Source organism: Acomys russatus, chromosome 16, assembly GCF_903995435.1.
Source record: "Acomys russatus chromosome 16, mAcoRus1.1, whole genome shotgun sequence".
Lineage (NCBI taxonomy): Eukaryota > Metazoa > Chordata > Mammalia > Rodentia > Muridae > Acomys > Acomys russatus.
In genome coordinates, this window is record NC_067152.1 from 3,339,239 (window position 1) to 3,357,434 (window position 18,196).

General features: G+C 48.8%; 1 protein-coding gene across 1 annotated transcript in view; it reads right to left on the minus strand.

The window, feature by feature from the left end:
- The window catches only part of Nxn (nucleoredoxin), a 142,828-nt gene extending 129,866 nt beyond the window's left edge, over window positions 1-12,962 (minus strand). The window contains exon 1 of the mRNA XM_051157989.1: window positions 12,547-12,962. Coding sequence (XP_051013946.1) covers window positions 12,547-12,906 — 360 coding nt within the window. The 5' untranslated portion in view covers window positions 12,907-12,962. The remainder of the gene's footprint in view (window positions 1-12,546) is intronic.
- Between the last annotated feature and the right edge of the window lie 5,234 nt (window positions 12,963-18,196).

Below are 18,196 nucleotides of genomic sequence, written 5' to 3' on the forward strand. Positions count from 1 at the left end.
AAGGACTTCACCGTCTCTCCAGACCCATTTTTCCTTACCTACATGATGTGTAAAGATTGTTGGGATTAAAAGTTTATATTAAAAAAAAAGAGAGAGAGAGAGAAATGTACCCAGATTCTCTTCTACTTACTTCCAGAATGAAAGAGAAAATAAGACCCACTCAAAGGAACTGAGTATTTGACTGATTACCATACACATGGTCTAGAAATACAGTCACATTCAAAATTTGGGATATGGAGTACTAGCTAGGTGGTTCCGCAGTAAAGAGCACTGTGGCCCTTCCAGAGACTGGAATTTGGTTCCCAGAACATCCAGTAGCTCAGAACTCTAGCTCTAAGGGGAGCCAGTGCCCTCTTCTGGTCTCTGCTGCAACCGCACACACGAGGCATATACTCAGGTACACATACATCTAAGTAAAGATTAAACAAATCTCTTTTTAAATTAAGGATAGAGGGCGGGCAGGCGGCTTATGCCTAATGAGGCGCTGAGTCCAATCCCCAGCACACACAAAGATGTCAATGTCATCTAAACAACAACAAACAAGCCATTGTCACTGTCCTAGAAAGAAACCAAAGAAGCCGGGCGTGGTGGTGCACGCCTTTAATCCCAGCACTCGGGAGGCAGAGGCAGGAGGATCGCTGTGAGTTCGAGGCCAGCCTGGTCTACAAAGCAAGTCCAGGACAGCCAAGGCTACACAGAGAAACCCTGTCTCGAAAAACCAAAAAAAAAAGAAAGAAAGAAAGAAACCAAAGAGAAGCCAGGTAGAAGACAGTCCACTAGATGCAAGAGGAGGAGGAGAGATGCTCTGGAAGGGGGACGGGTACCTAAAGAACCCGCAGGCTGAGAGGCCCTCCCTCCCTCCCAGAATGAGCATAAACCACAGAATGAACTATCAAGGGCCTGGCCTAAACTCTTGGGTGGCACCCTACTCCATGCCAGCCACTGTTCACGCTACCCTTTGCACGTTAATTCTTTTCACCCTCAAAAGCAACCCAATGGGTACAGCGACCTGCACTTACTGACCAGGAAACCCAAGACACAGAAATGCACGCAGGCACATGACCTGTTCCAAAGTTACTTAGCCAGAAAGTGGAAGCCAGGACACAAACTTAGGAAACCCGGATCCGCAGCCTATGGTCTTTCCTCACTAGCTAGGCACCATCATGTCAAATACTCACAATGATGGGATATTTCTGAAAGCCCACGGGTGTAAACGGATTGAGAAGTTACAAGCAAGTAATGGCCTGAAGCTAAAAATCTTGTGCTCACACCACACCCACGCCCCGCAGGGCTTCCAGGGTCACACACTGTGATTTTTTTTTTCCCCTATTGTGAGTTGTTCAGCCCAAATCTTTAGATTTCACATGGACCCTAAAAAAATGAGTAACAGATGAGGCAGCTATGCTCAGAGCCACCGCGTTCAAATGAAAACTCTCAACGCAATTGTGTTTAAAGCGGGGTGGGGTGGGGGGAAAGGCAGCATCTCCAGGATTTTAAGCAGACTAGATCCATTCAGATTTTTATCCCAGGGATATTGACCCAAAAAAGACAAATAAAAGCTGAAGAGTGGGGTGGACCTGGAGAATATTCCGTAAGGAAAGCAAACAGCCTTCTTTGCACAGTCCAGCAGCCTGCAGCGCACCCATGCTTTGTGACTCTTCAGGAAACGGCATGGAAACAACCTTAATGCGAAAACGTTGCCTAGATTTATCTGCAATCGGCATCGCTATAGAAATAGTCACGTGGGGAGGAGGGAGAGCGGATGACAGCGTCAATAGAAGGGAAAGCTGAGCGTTGAGTTTAAATTGTTTCTGAAGAAGGGTGCTTCTGATGTGTGGCTCATACAAAGGAAAACCAAACCAAATCAAACCAAAACACTCTCTGGCCTGACTGTTAGCACCAGAGCACAGCAGACTATTTACACTTTGCTTTTACCCACAGACGCCGCAGAACAAACACCTCTCCTCCAGGAGAACCGCGTAGGCCTCAGTGCACTTATTATCCCTCTCTCTCCCTTGTCAGAGGGCCGAGAGAATGCACGTTTGAGATCTCCCTGGAAGTCGGAACAGCCATCATGAAAGCCTCGTAAAGGGGAGGCCTGATTTAGCCCTGGATCTCCACAGGATACCTGAAGTTCAATTTTGTCACTGAACAAAAGCACTGAAGTCGCCCCACAGGCTTTGCATAGGATGAAGGGGAGTTGGGACACTTCACTGGCTGAACTAAGAAAAGCCAAATCATTAAAAAGCCGGGGGAGGGAGGTGCGGGGGGGGGGGGGAGCTGAGAAATCACCAGCTTGGAAAGGGCACCAACCGAGAAGACGTCTGGGCTCTCCCGCCTTGCCAACTGACAGCAAGTGTGTTAAGTACTTAAACTGCGCTGTCTCATCTCAAGAGTGTTCCGTGCACACTCGGAGTGAACTCACATCTGAGACACCAGCCCGCCCCCTCCTGTGCCGTGAAGTGTGTTTGAGGGAAATGTTTTTCAAGATACCCCCCTTCACGATCAGAGAGGGAAGACTCAAGTTGAAGAGAGGTGTCAGGCAAACTTCCTCTGGACACCGTGTGACCCCGGATTCTCATCAGCAGTTCTCTTTACTTCAGTACTTGCACTCTCAGTGTGCTTGGAAAGGGTTAAAGCTAAATGCCCACCACACTGATCACAAGTAGCCGGCTGGCTGAGGGACTGGACATGCACTTTGAGTTCCTGGGGAAAAGGGGTGATACAGAAATGCAACACTTATGAAACAGAGAAGCATCAAATGACAGGTCTGCCTGAGACTTTTAATGCGCTAAGTCAACGTTTCAGAAGGGGAGAGTCATGCTTTTTCCTATTTTTGAACACAGAATTACAGGGCAACGCAATTGCACAAGGGAGCTACTGACTCTCTCGGCTGCGACATCAAAATACTTTTTGAAATCCTTATTGAGGGCTGAGGAACAACTCACTGGTTGTGTTTGCTTAGAGTGATCTCCCCCCACCCCCTCCCGGCACTCTTTAAAGCTCTTTAAGACTCAAATAGTTGCTCATTAAAAATATTAAATTAGGTTTGGAGAGTTGGCTCAGTGGTTAAGAGCACCGTTTGCTCATCCAGAGGACCCGAGTTCGATTCCTAGCACCCACATGGCAGTTCACAATTGTCTGTAACTCCAAGATCTGACACCCTCACACCAATGCACATAAATTAAAGATTAAATTAAAAAACATTAAATTAGAAAAAAAGGCGTGGTGGCGCACGCCTTTAATCCCAGCACTCGGGAGGCAGAGGCAGGCGGATCGCTGTGAGTTCGAGGCCAGCCTGGTCTACAAAGTGAGTCCAGGATGGCCAAGGCTACACAGAGAAACCCTGTCTCGAAAAAAAAAAAAAAAAAGAAAAGAAAAAAAGGCCGCAAACACTGCTAAACACCTTTAATCCCAGCATAAAGGAGGCAGGAAGAAGAGGCAGGCTGATCTTCATGAGTTCAAAGCCAGTCTGATCTATACAGTAGGTTCTAGGCTAGCTGGGGCTACACAGTAAGACCTTGTCTCAAAAACAAAATAAAACAGCTGGGCACGGTGGCACATGCCTGTAATCCCAGCACTCTGGAAGACAAAGGCAGGCAGATCTCTGTGAGTTCCAGGCCAGCCTGGTCTACAAAGAGAGTCCAGACCAACCAAGGCTACACAGAGAAACCCTGTCTCTCAAAAAACCAAACCAAACTAAACAAAAACAAACAACAACAACACTAAAAAACAAGAATAAGATGGGAATTCCAGCACCCAGGAGGCAGAGCCAAAGAATCCAGAGTTCAAGGCCATCTTGGGTGAGCCCTGTCCTTAAAAAAGAAAAAGAGAGCTGGAGAGATGGCTCAGAGGTTAAGAACACTGACTGCTCTTCCAGAGGTCCTGAGTTCAATTCCCAGCAACCACATGGTAGCTCACAACCATCTAAAATGTGATCTAATGTCCTCTTCTGCCTGCAGGTGTACATGCAGGCAGAGCACTGTATACATAATAATAAATAAATATTTTTTAAAAAAAGAAAAAGAAACAAAAACCCAAAATACAAAACAAAAAAATGCTAAAATACCCACAAATTGTACAGTGTAGACTGTCTGTGTAGCCCTGGCTGGAACTTCCAAGCTGGCCTGAAACTCAGAGATCCACCTGCTGCTGCCTCCCAAGTCTGGGATTAAAGGTATACACCACAATGCCTGGCAAAAGAGCATATTTCAATCCACATGATCTGAAAACCACCACGAGTTTTCAATCTGAAAGTCATACACCTGCTTTCTATGACGTCATCCTGTTTCCCAACATCTGGCACAAATCACCTTCCCTTTCCTTCATTGAATTCTGTCTTCACTGAGCTTACTAACAGTCTGATGGAAAACACTAGGAACTCTTTCAAAAACCTGTGCATAAGCTCTGTGGGAGCAAAGCCGGGCGTGGTGGTGCACGCCTTTAATCTCAGCACTCAGGAAGCGGAGGCAGGGGAATCTCTTTGAGTTCAAGGCCAGCCTGGTCTACATAGTGAGTTCCAGAACAGCCAGGGCTACGTAGAGACCTTGTCTCTAATAACCCATGGAAGCTCACAGAACATTCTACCTAGAGGGGAAAGTGACAGGAAATGCTGCGCGACGCCCACAGACGTGTGCTGCTGTTGTCACATGTTTCTGGGGACGCATGTGAAAGTGGTATGGCCCTCAAAAAGAACCAGGACTTGCTGGACATCTTGTGAGGGTTGGAGGACATTCAAGGCAACGGCCTTTCATGTGGGATCTTACGTGAATTACTGAGTGAAGTGAACAGGAAACCTGTAAAAGTCACTGAGTGAGAATGAAAACCCTGCACCGGGCACAGTGAAGTACGCCTGTAATCCCAGACTTGAGAGGCAGGCAGATCACTGTGAGTTCGAGGCCAGTCTGGTCTACAACATGAGTCCAGGACAGTCAGGGCTACACAGAGAGACCCTGACTCAAAAAAGCAATAAATAAATATAAATGAAAACCCTAAGTATAGATATGAGATAACTGTATGAAACACAATAAAGGCTGGTAAGATGTCCCAGTGGGCAGCGGCGATCCGCCACCACCGAGCCCACGCGATGGAAGGCAAGAGTCACCTGGTACAACTTGTCTTCCACATGTCACAAAGAACAACGAAAGATAATTAATTGATTAAAATAAGTTGAGAGAGATTGGAAAGCTTCTGAAAACAGGGGCATGAGGAAGCTCCAAACCCAGGCAGGTGGGAGAGGACGTGGCAGAGCCCAGAAATGCAAGCGGCAGAGAGGCTTGCGGAGCCATGTTTTGTTCATAGACCCAAAGGATTCCTCACCAGAAGTGGGATTCAGAGTTGTGAGGCTGTTTCTCTCTTTCTCTCTCTCTCTCTCTCTCATTTTTTTTTTTAAAGATTGATTTATTTATTATGTATACAGTGCTCTGTCTGCATGTTAGCTTGCACGCCAGAAGAGGACATCAGATCACATTATAGCTGGTTGTGAACCACCATGTGGTTACTGGGAATTGAACTCAGGACCTTTGGAAGAGCAGACAGGGCTCTTAACCACTGAGCCATCTCTCCAGCCCCCTCTCTCTCGTTTTTATTTTTTGTTTTTGTTTTTGTTTTTTTCTTTTGTTTTGTTGTTATTGTTTTTCGAGACAGGGTTTCTCTGTGTAGCCCTGGCTGCCCTGGACTCCCTTTGTAGACCAGGCTTGCCTCAAACTCACAAGAGATCCTCCTGCCTCTTCCTCCCCGAGTACTGGGATCACAGGCGTGCGCCACCACGCCCAGCTCCTGTTTCTCTTTTCAGGGAGTGTAGGGGTCGCTAGGGGTTGAGCCAGAGCCTCATGGTTCCAGCCCACAACTGTATTTCTGAACTTCCCATTCTATTCTGAAAAGGCATAGAGGTCCTGCCCGAGACAGCAGCAGAGGACTGGCTCTTGCTTGTCTGAGACTTGCTGACCACCGGCCCACAAAGAGGTAGAGTGCAGAAACGGTGAGCAGACGTTTAGAAATTTTATGGCACCTCAGCCAGATAGCAGCATACAAGTCAGTGGTCCAAGGTCTCATCCGGTTAAACGGGACGGCACCCAGTACGTATTGTGTGAGGCAGGACAACAGACACATGTATGTATGTATGTAAATTTATTTTAAAAGGATGCTTGCGTGGACCACGTGAGGTGCTCCGACTTGGAAAATTATTTCAGGGGCGAAGACTAGATGCAGGGAGCCCCAGAGAAGGTAGCTGGTCGGCAAGAAATGTAGCTCAGGACCCAGTGACCTCAGGAATGGAGGGATTGGGGGGGGGGGTCGGAGCTCCCAGCTTCTAAACAGGTCAAGTTAGCTAGCTGGACTCCATACCTGTTGCAGGCTGAGTTGTGGACGATAATGAAAGGTGGCTCTGGGGATTCAAAAACTCTCGGGAACTTTGAAGATCATGGCAAGCTATGTAAGTATGTGTGTGTAAGATCAGAGCTATTTTCCCTGAGTGCCTCTGAATAAGCATAATGACAAATTAATGAGATGCACAAGACGAAGCACCCTGGTGCTTAACATGGGGTACCACTGGGAATTCAGACTGTGAAGAAAGAAAACACAGCCTAGGCCAAATCTACACTCTCCCCCAAGTGAAGCCATGTGGCCAGGAGCCACACCTAGTTCAGAATGGGGACAGCTGGAGCCCCAGAATTCTAAAGCCCTATTGGGGGGGGAAGGTACCCAAGGGACTTTCTCATCCCCTGCCTCAGCTATAAATAGCACAGAGCATCCTTCTACCAACTCGTGTAAATACTAAACCGGGCCTCTGACCAAAAGGGAGCATGGGACAGACGCTGGGAGAGAAGCTGGGGGAACCGAATGAGTGGTCCTAACCTCAGTGGCCACTCCCTTGCTCGGCTGAGTGGTCCTAACCTCAACGGCCACCCCCTTGATCTACGCTCTGGTTCACACTCCAACCCAAACGCAAGGCAAATCAATAAGCAAGAGCTGTGCTGAGCCCTTACCTGGAAGATACGACAAATCCAGCCACAGAGAGGAGGGTGGGCAAACCTTCCCTACAGCAGCCCAGAACAGGAAGGGAGGCAACTCTAGGAGGGGTGAGTTTCTACAACTCAGAGGCCCACTGTTGGCTTACCACTTGAAAGAGCATCCCCACACTGCCTACTCTGGCTGGCTTGAGTCAGGCAAAGAGCTACCTAATGGCGTTGGCAAATCACAAAACAACCACAACATCCATGTTTTCTTCCAGAATGGGACCTGATCATCTCTGAGCTGACATCCTTTACCATGCCCAGGCTGCAGGGATCAAACCCAGTCGTTGGACATTATAAAAAGCGAGGCCGGCAACTATCAGTAACCTTCAGTATCGTCAGACATTCATTTGCTTTTTGTAGTTTTACTCATCCAAATCTTTCTCCTCAGCTGTTATCTCTTATAGGGCAATTTTTAAAATCCCTTCACTGTTTCCCCTTACATGGCTATAAGTGGTAGGTTTGAAGAGTTGTAAAAAGTCCATCATAGTGGGCAGATCTGGGCCCAGGGGTCCTGCTCAAACTATGGCACCAGCCAAGGACAACACGTGCAGTAAACTTCAAATCCCTACCCAGATCTAGCCAATGGGCAGGACATTCTCCACAATTGGGTGGAGAGTGGGGTCTGACTTTCACACGAACTCTGGTGCCTCATATTTGACCACGTCCCCTGGATGGGGAGGCCTGGTGGCACTCAGAGGAAGGACAGCAGACTACCAAGAAGAGACTTGATACCCTATGAGCATATACAGGGGGAGGAGGTCCCCCTCAGTCACAGTCATAGGGGAGGGAAGTAAGGGGAAAATGGGAGGGAGGAATGGGAGGATACAAGGGATGGGATAACAATGAGATGTAATATGAATAAATTAATAAAATATATTTAAAAAAAACAAAAAACAAAAGTCCATCCTAGGAGATGAATAAGCAGTTAGCACAGTCCCTGCCTAGCACGCCCTACGCCTCAAGTCCCATCCCTAGGCACCACGTAAACGGGCAACATAGTGCGTGCCTGTAATCCCAGCCCTGGGAGGCCAGGACAGGAGGGCGACAACTTCAAAGTCATATTCAACTACACAGTCAGTTCAAGACCTGTCTGGGCTACAGTGAGATCCTAAGAAAGGAAAAGCCAGGTGATGGTAGCTACTCGGCAGGCAGAGGCAGGTGGATCTCTGAGTTCAAGGCCAGCCTTGAACTTACAGAGTGAGTTTCAGGACAGCTAGGACTACACAGAGAAACCATGTCTCAGAAAAAGGAAAGACCACAGAATGGCACACACTCCACAGAGCCAGGCTGTATAACGGGTTACTCGGTGCTGTAACAATTTATTAATAAATGACAGCCGTGTTTATTGGGCATGTACCATTATATCAGGCATGTGAATATCACACAGACAGACCCTACACAACACTGTAAGGCAGGTGCTATTATCCCCATCTTGCCAATAAGGAACCTATGGCACAGAGACGCAGCGTGCTACACAGTGACACACAGCTAATAAATGACAGACCCAAGACCTGAACTCAGGCAAAGAAAAAAAACAACAACAACAAAGACAAAGGAACTTCGATTTTTAGCCACGAGACTATTTCATTGCACAGAGAAAGTAAGAATAAAACACACGTTTTAACTAGCAAAAGCCGGGAGAAGCCTCTCCAGGCATACAGCTCCGACTGCTTTAACTGGACGGGTGTCCTCTATCAGACTGATTCGAGTGGGCCCAGTCCCCAGTGAGAGCCTGTCCTGGCTGCTTGAGGCTCTTCAGGAACACGGCAAAAGGCTCCAACGTTCGAAGCCGTATCCTTTGTGGCATCTTTCACTGTCTTGAAAGGGAGAAAGGGGCACAGGCTTCTAGAAGCATATGTCAGTGCACTCTCACGGGCCGAGGCATCGGAAGAGGAAGCCCAGACGATTCGGAGCTTGGAGACCAGGTTGGCACAAGATAACATCCAAAGTGCCCAAGTGATTCAAGAGAAGCCCAGACTACACTGAAAGAAACAGCCGGAACAGGCAGCGGCACCGGATGGCTGCAGAGTGGCTCCGTTTACCTGTGCAAACTAAGTATCCGAGGACCTGGGCCAGAGTCTCCACCCAACTCTAATGCTTCCCATCCTGACTTCCTCTTCCCCATCCTTTCCCCCTCTACCCCTTTCTGTCACTCAGAAAATCACGGACCAAAGCAAAGCCTAATAATGTACCTGTGCAGAGGGAGGTCGGTGGTTTGCGCACACTGATGTCAGAGCACCCATGAGCAAAGGCTTTCCAGGCAAAGCCAGGGCCTGTGGCTTTAAAACCAACACAGCTGTTCACTCCTGACCCAGCTAAGTTGATCCTGGAGCCAGACCCTCCAGTTCCAACGACTAACGTTCATTCAGCTAAAGAGACAGCTCAGATCCAAAAGTCTAAATCATCACCAATTTCCAACTGTTCATCACATTCTCTCTCTCCAGAAATCTGAGAAATGCCCACTAGCCTCCTTATTAAAACAAGCCCAGCCACCTTAACATCGGGCTTCCTGACTGTGCCTCTCCTCAAATGCCTCAAAGTCGATGATCATCCAGTTACAACTTCTATACAGCTATATAATAACGTGTGTGTTCTTGAAGGAAGAAGAAAAACTTCAATTACCCCAGACCTGGGGGGGGGGGGGGAGTGCAGCGGCGGGGGGGGGGGGGCGAGGGGGAGTGCAGTGGGGGAGACACCGGTACCCTCTACCTTATGTTTTCTCATGGCTCTCATGGAGGTGACGGAGCGAGGCAAAATGCAAGCTGAACATATATGGTCATCCCCAGACTTTCTTACTATATAAAGGAGAAATTAATAAAAGAAGAAAAAGAGAAATACCACACAGCATTTTCTTTCCCAACCATAATTTTTCAATTTTCTGTAGAGAAATGCCAGCCAAAGAGTAATCAGAACCATATCCTTTGTTATCCCAACGGGAAGAGACACACAAATGGTTTTAAAGACCAAATGTTAATGAGAACTTTTTTTTTTTTCTAATGTAATCTGGAGCTCCAGTTTCCCTCCGAAAACCTAATGCCCTTCTTCAAAGCTATTTCTATAGTTGGGGAAACAGCCTGGACAGATCCATCAACAAAAGTTCACCCACAAGTGCCCTGGACTGGGGCACCCCTCTTTTCACTTTTCTTAGGGTGAAATTTCACGTCCTTTTCAACGTCCAAGTGTGTTTTCTACCAAAAACACCCATCAGGGGTCTTTTTACCTGACATGTCACCACAGAACAGAACGTTCTGGGGTAAGACACTGAGTCTCCAGCACAGGAGAGCTTCCAAAACTCGTCTCTAAAGAAGCAAAATGAACTATAGGGTATGAGTTGGGAAAATGGCACAAAATATAATAATTTGGGACGCTGGGGTGTCAAGTTCAGTCGTAGAAGGCATGCTTGCTTAGTATGTGCAAGGATCTCATGCCTAGCACCACACCAAATGAATAAATACACAAATGAGCAAATACAATTAAAATGCATGTTTAAGATGCTGGCTTACGATTTAGGCACATCCAGCATTCTGAACTGTATTTTCAAATAAGAGTTTGCTGGCCTGTGTCATCCAGATGTTCATCTGGGTGGAACCAGCAGGACCAGGCTAGGGCTACAGAACACTTTCTTTCAAGGAAAAGGGTTAGCCAGCATAGAGGAAGCCTCTGTCACACCAAATACACTCTTAGTGTGTGTGTGTGGGGGGGTGTTAGACATTTCCAAAATATTTCTGTTTGCTCCATATTTTTATTGCCCAGCAATTTAATTTCCCCTTTCTGTAAAAACTACAATAGGCCATAAGTCTGGAACATTCTGCCATGCAGCATGTATTTTCAAAAGTTAGAAATCATTTGTACTGCCCAATAGAATATATTATTTTAAACAGATTTTAGTCTACAACAGAAAAATGTCACGATGATGTAAATGTTTTTTCAGTAAATGACTTTCTCAACATTATTTCTTCCCAAATGGATCATCAAAACAACCACCAAAAAGAAGACAAAGGATTCCCTTATTTTTAAGCAAAAAAAAAGTGCTAGCCGTGCATCTTCATATGCTAGCAGGCATATAAATAAAATAGGGACATAATAACTTGAAAAAATAGTTAAGAGGCAAAGTCTTGCTTCTGTGTGGTTAGCGGCTGATGTTTTCCCAGTGTTAAATTTACCAACTGTGTTTCTTTTTTTTTTTAATATTTTTATTCAATTTTTTAATTTATATGCATTGGTGTGAGCGTGTCAGATCTTGGAGTTACAGACAGTTGTGAGCTGCCATGTGGGTGCTGGGAATTGAACCCGGGACCTTTGGAAGAGCAGACAGTGCTCTTAACCACTGAGCCAACTCTCCAGCCCCCCAACTGCGTTTCTTAAACTATATTTCAAACTTTAAATCTCACATCTGTGCCTTACAGTGCTCTGGGATGAATGATTTACTCAAGGCATGTTGGAGGCAAATTATAAAAGCCTTTCGCTCTAAGTCTAAATCATGAGTCTCTCACCAGGATTCTGTACACATAAAAGGAACACGTGGCATGTGTTACTACCCTCCCAGGGGGAACCTAAATGCCCCCGGAATAGCCTTTCTCCTGTGCGCCCCATAAACTGAGTTGCTCCTCAGAAAAACGAAAGGGCGGATTCATACCTTGCATCAGCCAGAAGAATTAAGCAAAGGCACGCCAAAACTTTTCGTGTTACCACTCATTACAAAACGTCTTGAATCTGTACTTCACCCAACAGATAACACTCAGAAACCCCAAACTAATTTCACCAGCAAACTGGTGGGCCTTTTGCTGTCCTGTCATTCATCCGCACGGATGGAATCAGTTCTGCATCTAATACTAGTTGAGTATGTCAGGACAGCAAATGGCCCACCACGAACTACGGCATCTACAACGACCGACCGGGCTGTTCTGGGCCTGGGAAGACCGCTGGACAGCCAGACAATGAAAAGCTCCCGGGTGGCCACTAACTCAGCCCAGGGGGCGGGGCGGGGGCAGGGGAAGAAAGAGGGAGAAGAGCGAGCTCCCCTCTCTCCTGAAGCCGCGGTCAGCAGCTGCCTCTGGGTCCCCCCCCCCCCCCCGCGCCCCGGCCGCAGAGGAGGGGGCCCCAGGAAGGCAAGATTTCTCTGGGAGAGAAAGGAAACTTCCTGGTGTGGGCATTATGGGAAGGGGGCTAGTGCCCTCCCCCACACTACAGGTATCTGCGGGGAGTCAAAGGCTAGAGGAGAGTGATGGGGTCGGGGAGTCAGGAAGGCAAAGCACGGCCACCCCTAGGCGATTCCCAACGCGTGGACGCGAGGGGTGTCAAACTTCCCAGCGTGGGCGCAGCCGGGCACTGGCTCCCAGGAGTTGCCGCGAGCGCCCCAACCTGGAGGGGTCCTGGATGAGGCAGGAGGTTGGAGGAAGGGAGGGGAGGGGGACAGGCCGAGATAGAGAAGGCAGGCCTATGGACAAGCGGGTGGGGGCGGCGAGCAGCTGGCTCCCGGAGCGTGGACCGCGCCTGCAGGCCGGGGGCGCCACCGGGCCGCGCTACTCACCTTCCGGTGCTTCTCCTTGTAGGGCAGCGCCAGCCATGGCATGTCCCGCACGAAGTCCTGCCACTGCCGCTGGTCCTGGTCCGAGGACACGAAGACGATCTCCAGGCGGTGCCGGGGTTCTGGCTCCGCGGCCGCTCCCGCCCCGGCCCCGGCCCCCGGCCCGGCCGCCGCGTCCCCTCGCAGGCGGCCGTAGAAGGCGGCCAGGCTGGCGCTGAGCTGCGCGCAGGGGGCGCTCAGGCTGCACCCGAAGTAGAGCCCCAGCAGCGCGATGCCGCGGGCGCCCAGCGAGTGCACGTCCACCTCCTCGCCACAGCCCGTCACCAGCTTGTCGCCCAGCAGCTCCTCCAGGAAGACCGACATCCTGGCCCACCGCAGCCCCGGCACGCGGGCGGGCGGGCGGGCGAGCGAGCGGGCGGGCGGGCGAGCGGCAGCTACCCGGCTCGCTGGTCCGCGCGGCGGGCGGAGGAGGCACTGGCGGCGGCGGCGGAGGCTGGGAGGGGAGCCCCGCCCACCGGGCCGCCCAACCACGCCCCTCCTTAGCCACGCCCCCTCCGTGGCTGTCCCGCGCTGCGCAGGAAGGTCCGCAGCAGCTGGCGCCTTGGCGCGGGCCTCCGGGACGTGGCCAAAGTAAGAAACCTGACCCGAGTTCTACCCCAGGACTAAAATGCCGGGACCTGAGGCAGGAGAACCGTACCCACGAACTGGCGCTTTCCGAGGCTGCAACCGGTGCTAAGCCGCACTCTGGCCCCTAACTCTCTCACCTTCAACTTCTGCACAACACTGGAGTTCCGGACCCGGTCTTTTTCAGCCTCTCCTACTTACTCCCTTCGCTATACAAACCTTTCAGAGATTTTGAACCCCAATGACCTCATATAAAACTTGTAGGATTTAACGTCTTCACAGTTCAATGTCACTGTATCAAGCCAGGTCTTGTTCAGCAGTCATGTGTGAATTTTGTGCTTGCTGCTATAAGCAGACTGGTGGGCGCCACCTTTCTGTTACTTACTCCAGGCATAATAGAGAGAATTCATAAATACTTAGGGGCTGATTGCAAGTCACAGTGTGGGATTTCAGTCCACAGGTCGCTGGAACCATTCCCCGGTGGGAAATGGCTCTCTTCCATTTCCGTAAATGTATGCAACAGATGGCGCAGCATTTCCAAATCAGTGCTGGCTGCTCCCCTTAATCGGCTCCGTAGCTTATCTTGGTCTGTTGGTAGTTGAGAAAATTCTAAGAATTTTTTTTTCACCCTATCTTGAAAGATGCTTTCCGACGCTTAGGAAGAACCTAGATTAAAGAAATGGTCTGTGGCAAGTCTCCTGTCCTCCCATCACCCCCTCGCACCCATGCAGGACAAAATGTTTACCATCACACATACACAAACACTCGAGGACCATTGATGTGTATCAGCTCAGCTACCAAGAACAGTGACATTTTAAAAAGGAAAGCCAACCACGTTGTCCATCCTCCAAGGTTTTGGAAGTCATTTCTCTCCGTCTGCCGCCACCTAATGGAAGAGTGAGAGAGAAAAAAATTTAACCAACACATTAGGTGCAAAAGATTAACCAGCTGAATGCAGCAAGATATTTTAATTACACAGGCTTCCTCTGCTACATCTCACACACACACACACACACACACCACGAGGTGTGTGACAAAAGGACATTTAACCTTCAGAACATAGCTTCCAGCCTCAGATGCCCCCAAGGTTCTCAATGTGTTTAAGGTAGAAGGAAGAATTGTATATGTTTCTAGCTCCGTAAAATGCCATCACATAAACCAGTCGAGTGACCTGGCAATCTTTACACACTGGTGCCAGAAATGCTTGCTCATGCCTTTAATCCTAGCACCTGGGAGGCAGATCTTTGTGAGTTTGAGGCCAACCTGGTCTACAATAACCAGTCCTACACAATGACACCCTGCCTCAAAACACTCAGTAAATAAGTATTGCCTTATTCGTGTGTGTGTGTGTGTGTGTGTGTGTGTGTGTGTGTGTGCACACGCACACATGTCTGGTATAGCAGGATATTGTGAGCACCCCATGTAAGTGTAGAGACCCAAACGTGAATTCTCCAGTGCTCTGAACCATGCCGAGCCATCTTCCCAGCACCCCCAGAGTCCTGTTTTTAAAGCCTTAAATGGATGCTATGATGGTGCATTCCTATCATCCCAGCCCTTAGGAGGCTGATAGCAGAAGGATCCTAAATTCCAGTCTAGCCTTGCTACGGAGGGAGGCTCTGTTTCAAAATGGCTCATAAGTGAGTTAAAATAGTTTCTCTTCTTACTAGAATCCCATCTAAACTGTCCCTGAGTGGGCATGTGTTTGAAAGCATGTCAGACAGACAAATTCTAAACACACATTGAAAGGAGGTCAGGCGTGGTGGCCAGACGTGCCTTTAATCTCAGCACGTGGGAGACAGAGCCAAAAAGATCTCCGTGAGTTCGAGGCCAGCCTGGTATATGTAGCAAGTTCCAGGCCAGCCAGGGCTACAGAGTGAGTCTGGGTCTCAAGAAATGAAATGTGGAAGGACTATTAGCATTTGCATCTTATTTGAGCCAAAGAACAAAGTATCAGAAGCAGAAATAGGGAAAGAGAGGCTCTGGAGGATTGGGGACTGGGGAAACAGCGAAATCGTTATTGAGCGCTTAGCGTTGGTAAACTAGGTGCAAGTGTAATGTGGAGAGGCGATTTGCTCAGCATTTTCCTTTCATTATTTTACAGGGAAGCAGTTTCCACTGGAGTGTGTCCAAGCCAGCATCTGGCACCTGGGAAAGTGAGAGTTCGAACATACTGCACGTGAAATATAAATACAGTTTGGAGCATTGTTGGTGCAGCACGCCTTGGTGGGAAGCCAGGGCGTGCAGCTGCCTCTGAAAGGCGCGTTGGAAGGAGGGGATTTGCAATGGAAACCATTCCAAACTCATAATTCCAGCCGGTGCTTGTTACAAGAAGCCCAAAGAGACTCAGTTGGCTTCCTCTGAAGAATTAGTCAACGTCCTTTGGCCTGTGGAAACATCACTCTCTTCTGTACGAGCTATAAGTGACCCACTTAAAGATGCTGCCCCATCCAGGATGTAACTAATTATATTATTACACAGGTCTTAAATTTTGTATTAAAGAACCTCAACATAGAGCCGGGAGTGGTGGCGCACGCCTTTAATCCCAGCAGAGGCAGGTGGATCGCTGTGAGTTCGAGGTCAGCCTGGTCTACAGAGAGAGTCCAGGACATCCGAGGCTACACAGAGAGACCCTGTCTCGAAACACCGCCTCCCCCCAAAAAAGAACCTGATTTTGTAAGGGATGCGTATTAGTTCTAAACCAGCCAGAGCCACACAGTGAGACTCTGTCTCAAAAGCAAATGAACGCAACCCCAAGAATGATCCTGAGGGGCTGGGGCTCAGTGCTTAAGAGCACTTGCTGCTCTTCTAGAGGACCAGAGTGCAGTTCCCAGCACCTGCATCAGGTGACTCACACCCACTTGTAATCCCAGAGGATTCATCTGGCCTCTGCGGGCACCTTTATACATGCAGTGTACACACACACACACACACACACACACACACACACACCATGTAGACAGGCTGGCCATGAACTCAGAGACCTGCCTGCCTCTGCCTCCTCAGTGCTGGGACACTGAGTGAAAAGCAAGAATGATTCTGACCTGTCACTTCTGAGTCTAAGAATATGGAAAGCCAGGGCTGGAGAGATGGCTCAGAGGTTGAGAGCACTGGCTGCTTTTCTAGAGGTCCTGAGTTCAATTCCCAGCAACCACATAGTGGCTCACACCATCTATAAATGAGATCTGGTGCCCTCTTCTGGTCTACATATGTACTTGCAGGCAGAACACTATATATATATATAATAAATAAATCTTAAAAAAAAAAAAAAAGAATATGGAAAGTCAATGGTGACTGTGGGAATGGTGCAGTAAGAGCTGAACTCGAACTCGGGCTGAAGCATGGAGCATGCGTCTCCCTGGACGCAGGCAGGCCTGAATGCCACCGTGGTGGGTCCTGGCACAGCAAGGCATCTGAAGCAGCACGTGTGGTTTCACTTGGGCGCAGAACAGTGTTTCGATGGATGATTCGGGAGTCCGAGCAGGAGGCTAGAGACTAGTTAGCAGACAATAGACTGAGAAAGGGTGGCAATAAACATCAAAGCAAAGGATGGACTCAAACGACAGGGGTATGTGCCCGTCCGCGTACAAGTCCAGGAAAGTGTGATGCATCCAGACGGGAAACAGGAAGCTTGGTTTGGGGGTACACAAGAGAAGCCTAATTTAGTTCACCCATAGCTCCTAGTTATTCTTTGGTGTTAACCAATGCCCCTTATGTGACAAGTCATCTGTCCAAGAACTGGAGAGACCACTCAGCAGCTGAGAGCACTGTGATTCTTCAAGTTCCTGGGTTCAATTCTCACACCCCACAAGGTGGCTCACTACCATCTCTAACTTCAGTCCCGGGAAATCCGAGGCTATCTTCTGGCCTCCTGGGTACTGCGTGCGCTTGGTGCACAGACACACATTCAGGTAAAAAACACACGAATGAATTTAAAATAGACAAAATCTGAAAATAAAGTCATGTGTCCAACACCCACTGTCCACAACAAATCAGTTGGCTAAGCAGGATCTGTTGACACATACCTTGTACCAGCAATAGGGCTTTGACACTTTGCATTGTCACCATGGTCATGTGCAACTAATACTCCATGCAACACTCTGTGCTCAGCTTGTGCGTTGTCTCTGTCTGTCTGTCTGTCTGTCTGTCTGTCTGTCTCTCTCCTCTCTCTCTCTCTTGGCATAATTCTCTGTGTAGCCCTGGCTGTCCTGGAACTCCCTCTGCAGGCCAGGCTGACACACAGAGATCTACCTGCCTCTGCCTCCCGAGGGCTGGGATTAAAGACAGGAACCACCAGCTGGCCAGCTTGGACTTTCTCCTTCCACCCCAACTGGAACTCTCTCTTTTCCTTCCCAGCTCCAGCAGCAGACAGCACCCAAGAGAACTACAGATCAGCCAGGGTCTCTCGTGGAGACCAGGGAAGACATAGTCAGGCTTTCTTCTAATTCAGCACATGACACCCGAGCCACCATCTTGAGTCTTCTGACGGAAGAGTGGTCAACTCAGTGTCACCATATTGCCTGTAAATCTAACTCGTCTCCAACTGTACCTAGTTCACTCTGATTTATGGAGATTCTGGCCCTGTGTCCTTGTGGCCAGAGCAGACAATGTGGGAGAGGGGGACAGAACCTGACGGTTGCTGGGCTCACAACAATGTTATGGTCAGATAGAGACTCTAGTTGTCCCCAGAGAAATAAGCACAGGAAATAATTTCTCCCGTTTAGAGTATATGTAGAGGAGGCTCGCTTTCCATCAGATGAACCGTATTCCACTTTTGAGTGGCCATAGGAGAAGGAGCTAGCAGATCAGTGTCTGAATGCCCTCTCCCTATCTATGATTTCGGCTAAGGTTGGCTAAGCGCGCTCAGCTTTCTGGGAAATGTAGTTAGACGGTTGGTTTCATAAAAGACCCCCTCCCTTGTGAGCCTGGCCCATAGGGATTTTCTCATCTGATGGCTCCCGGTGCCTTGATCCTTCCTTTGGGATTTTACTGTTGCTCTCTAATGGATTGTTGGATTGGCATTTTATTTTAT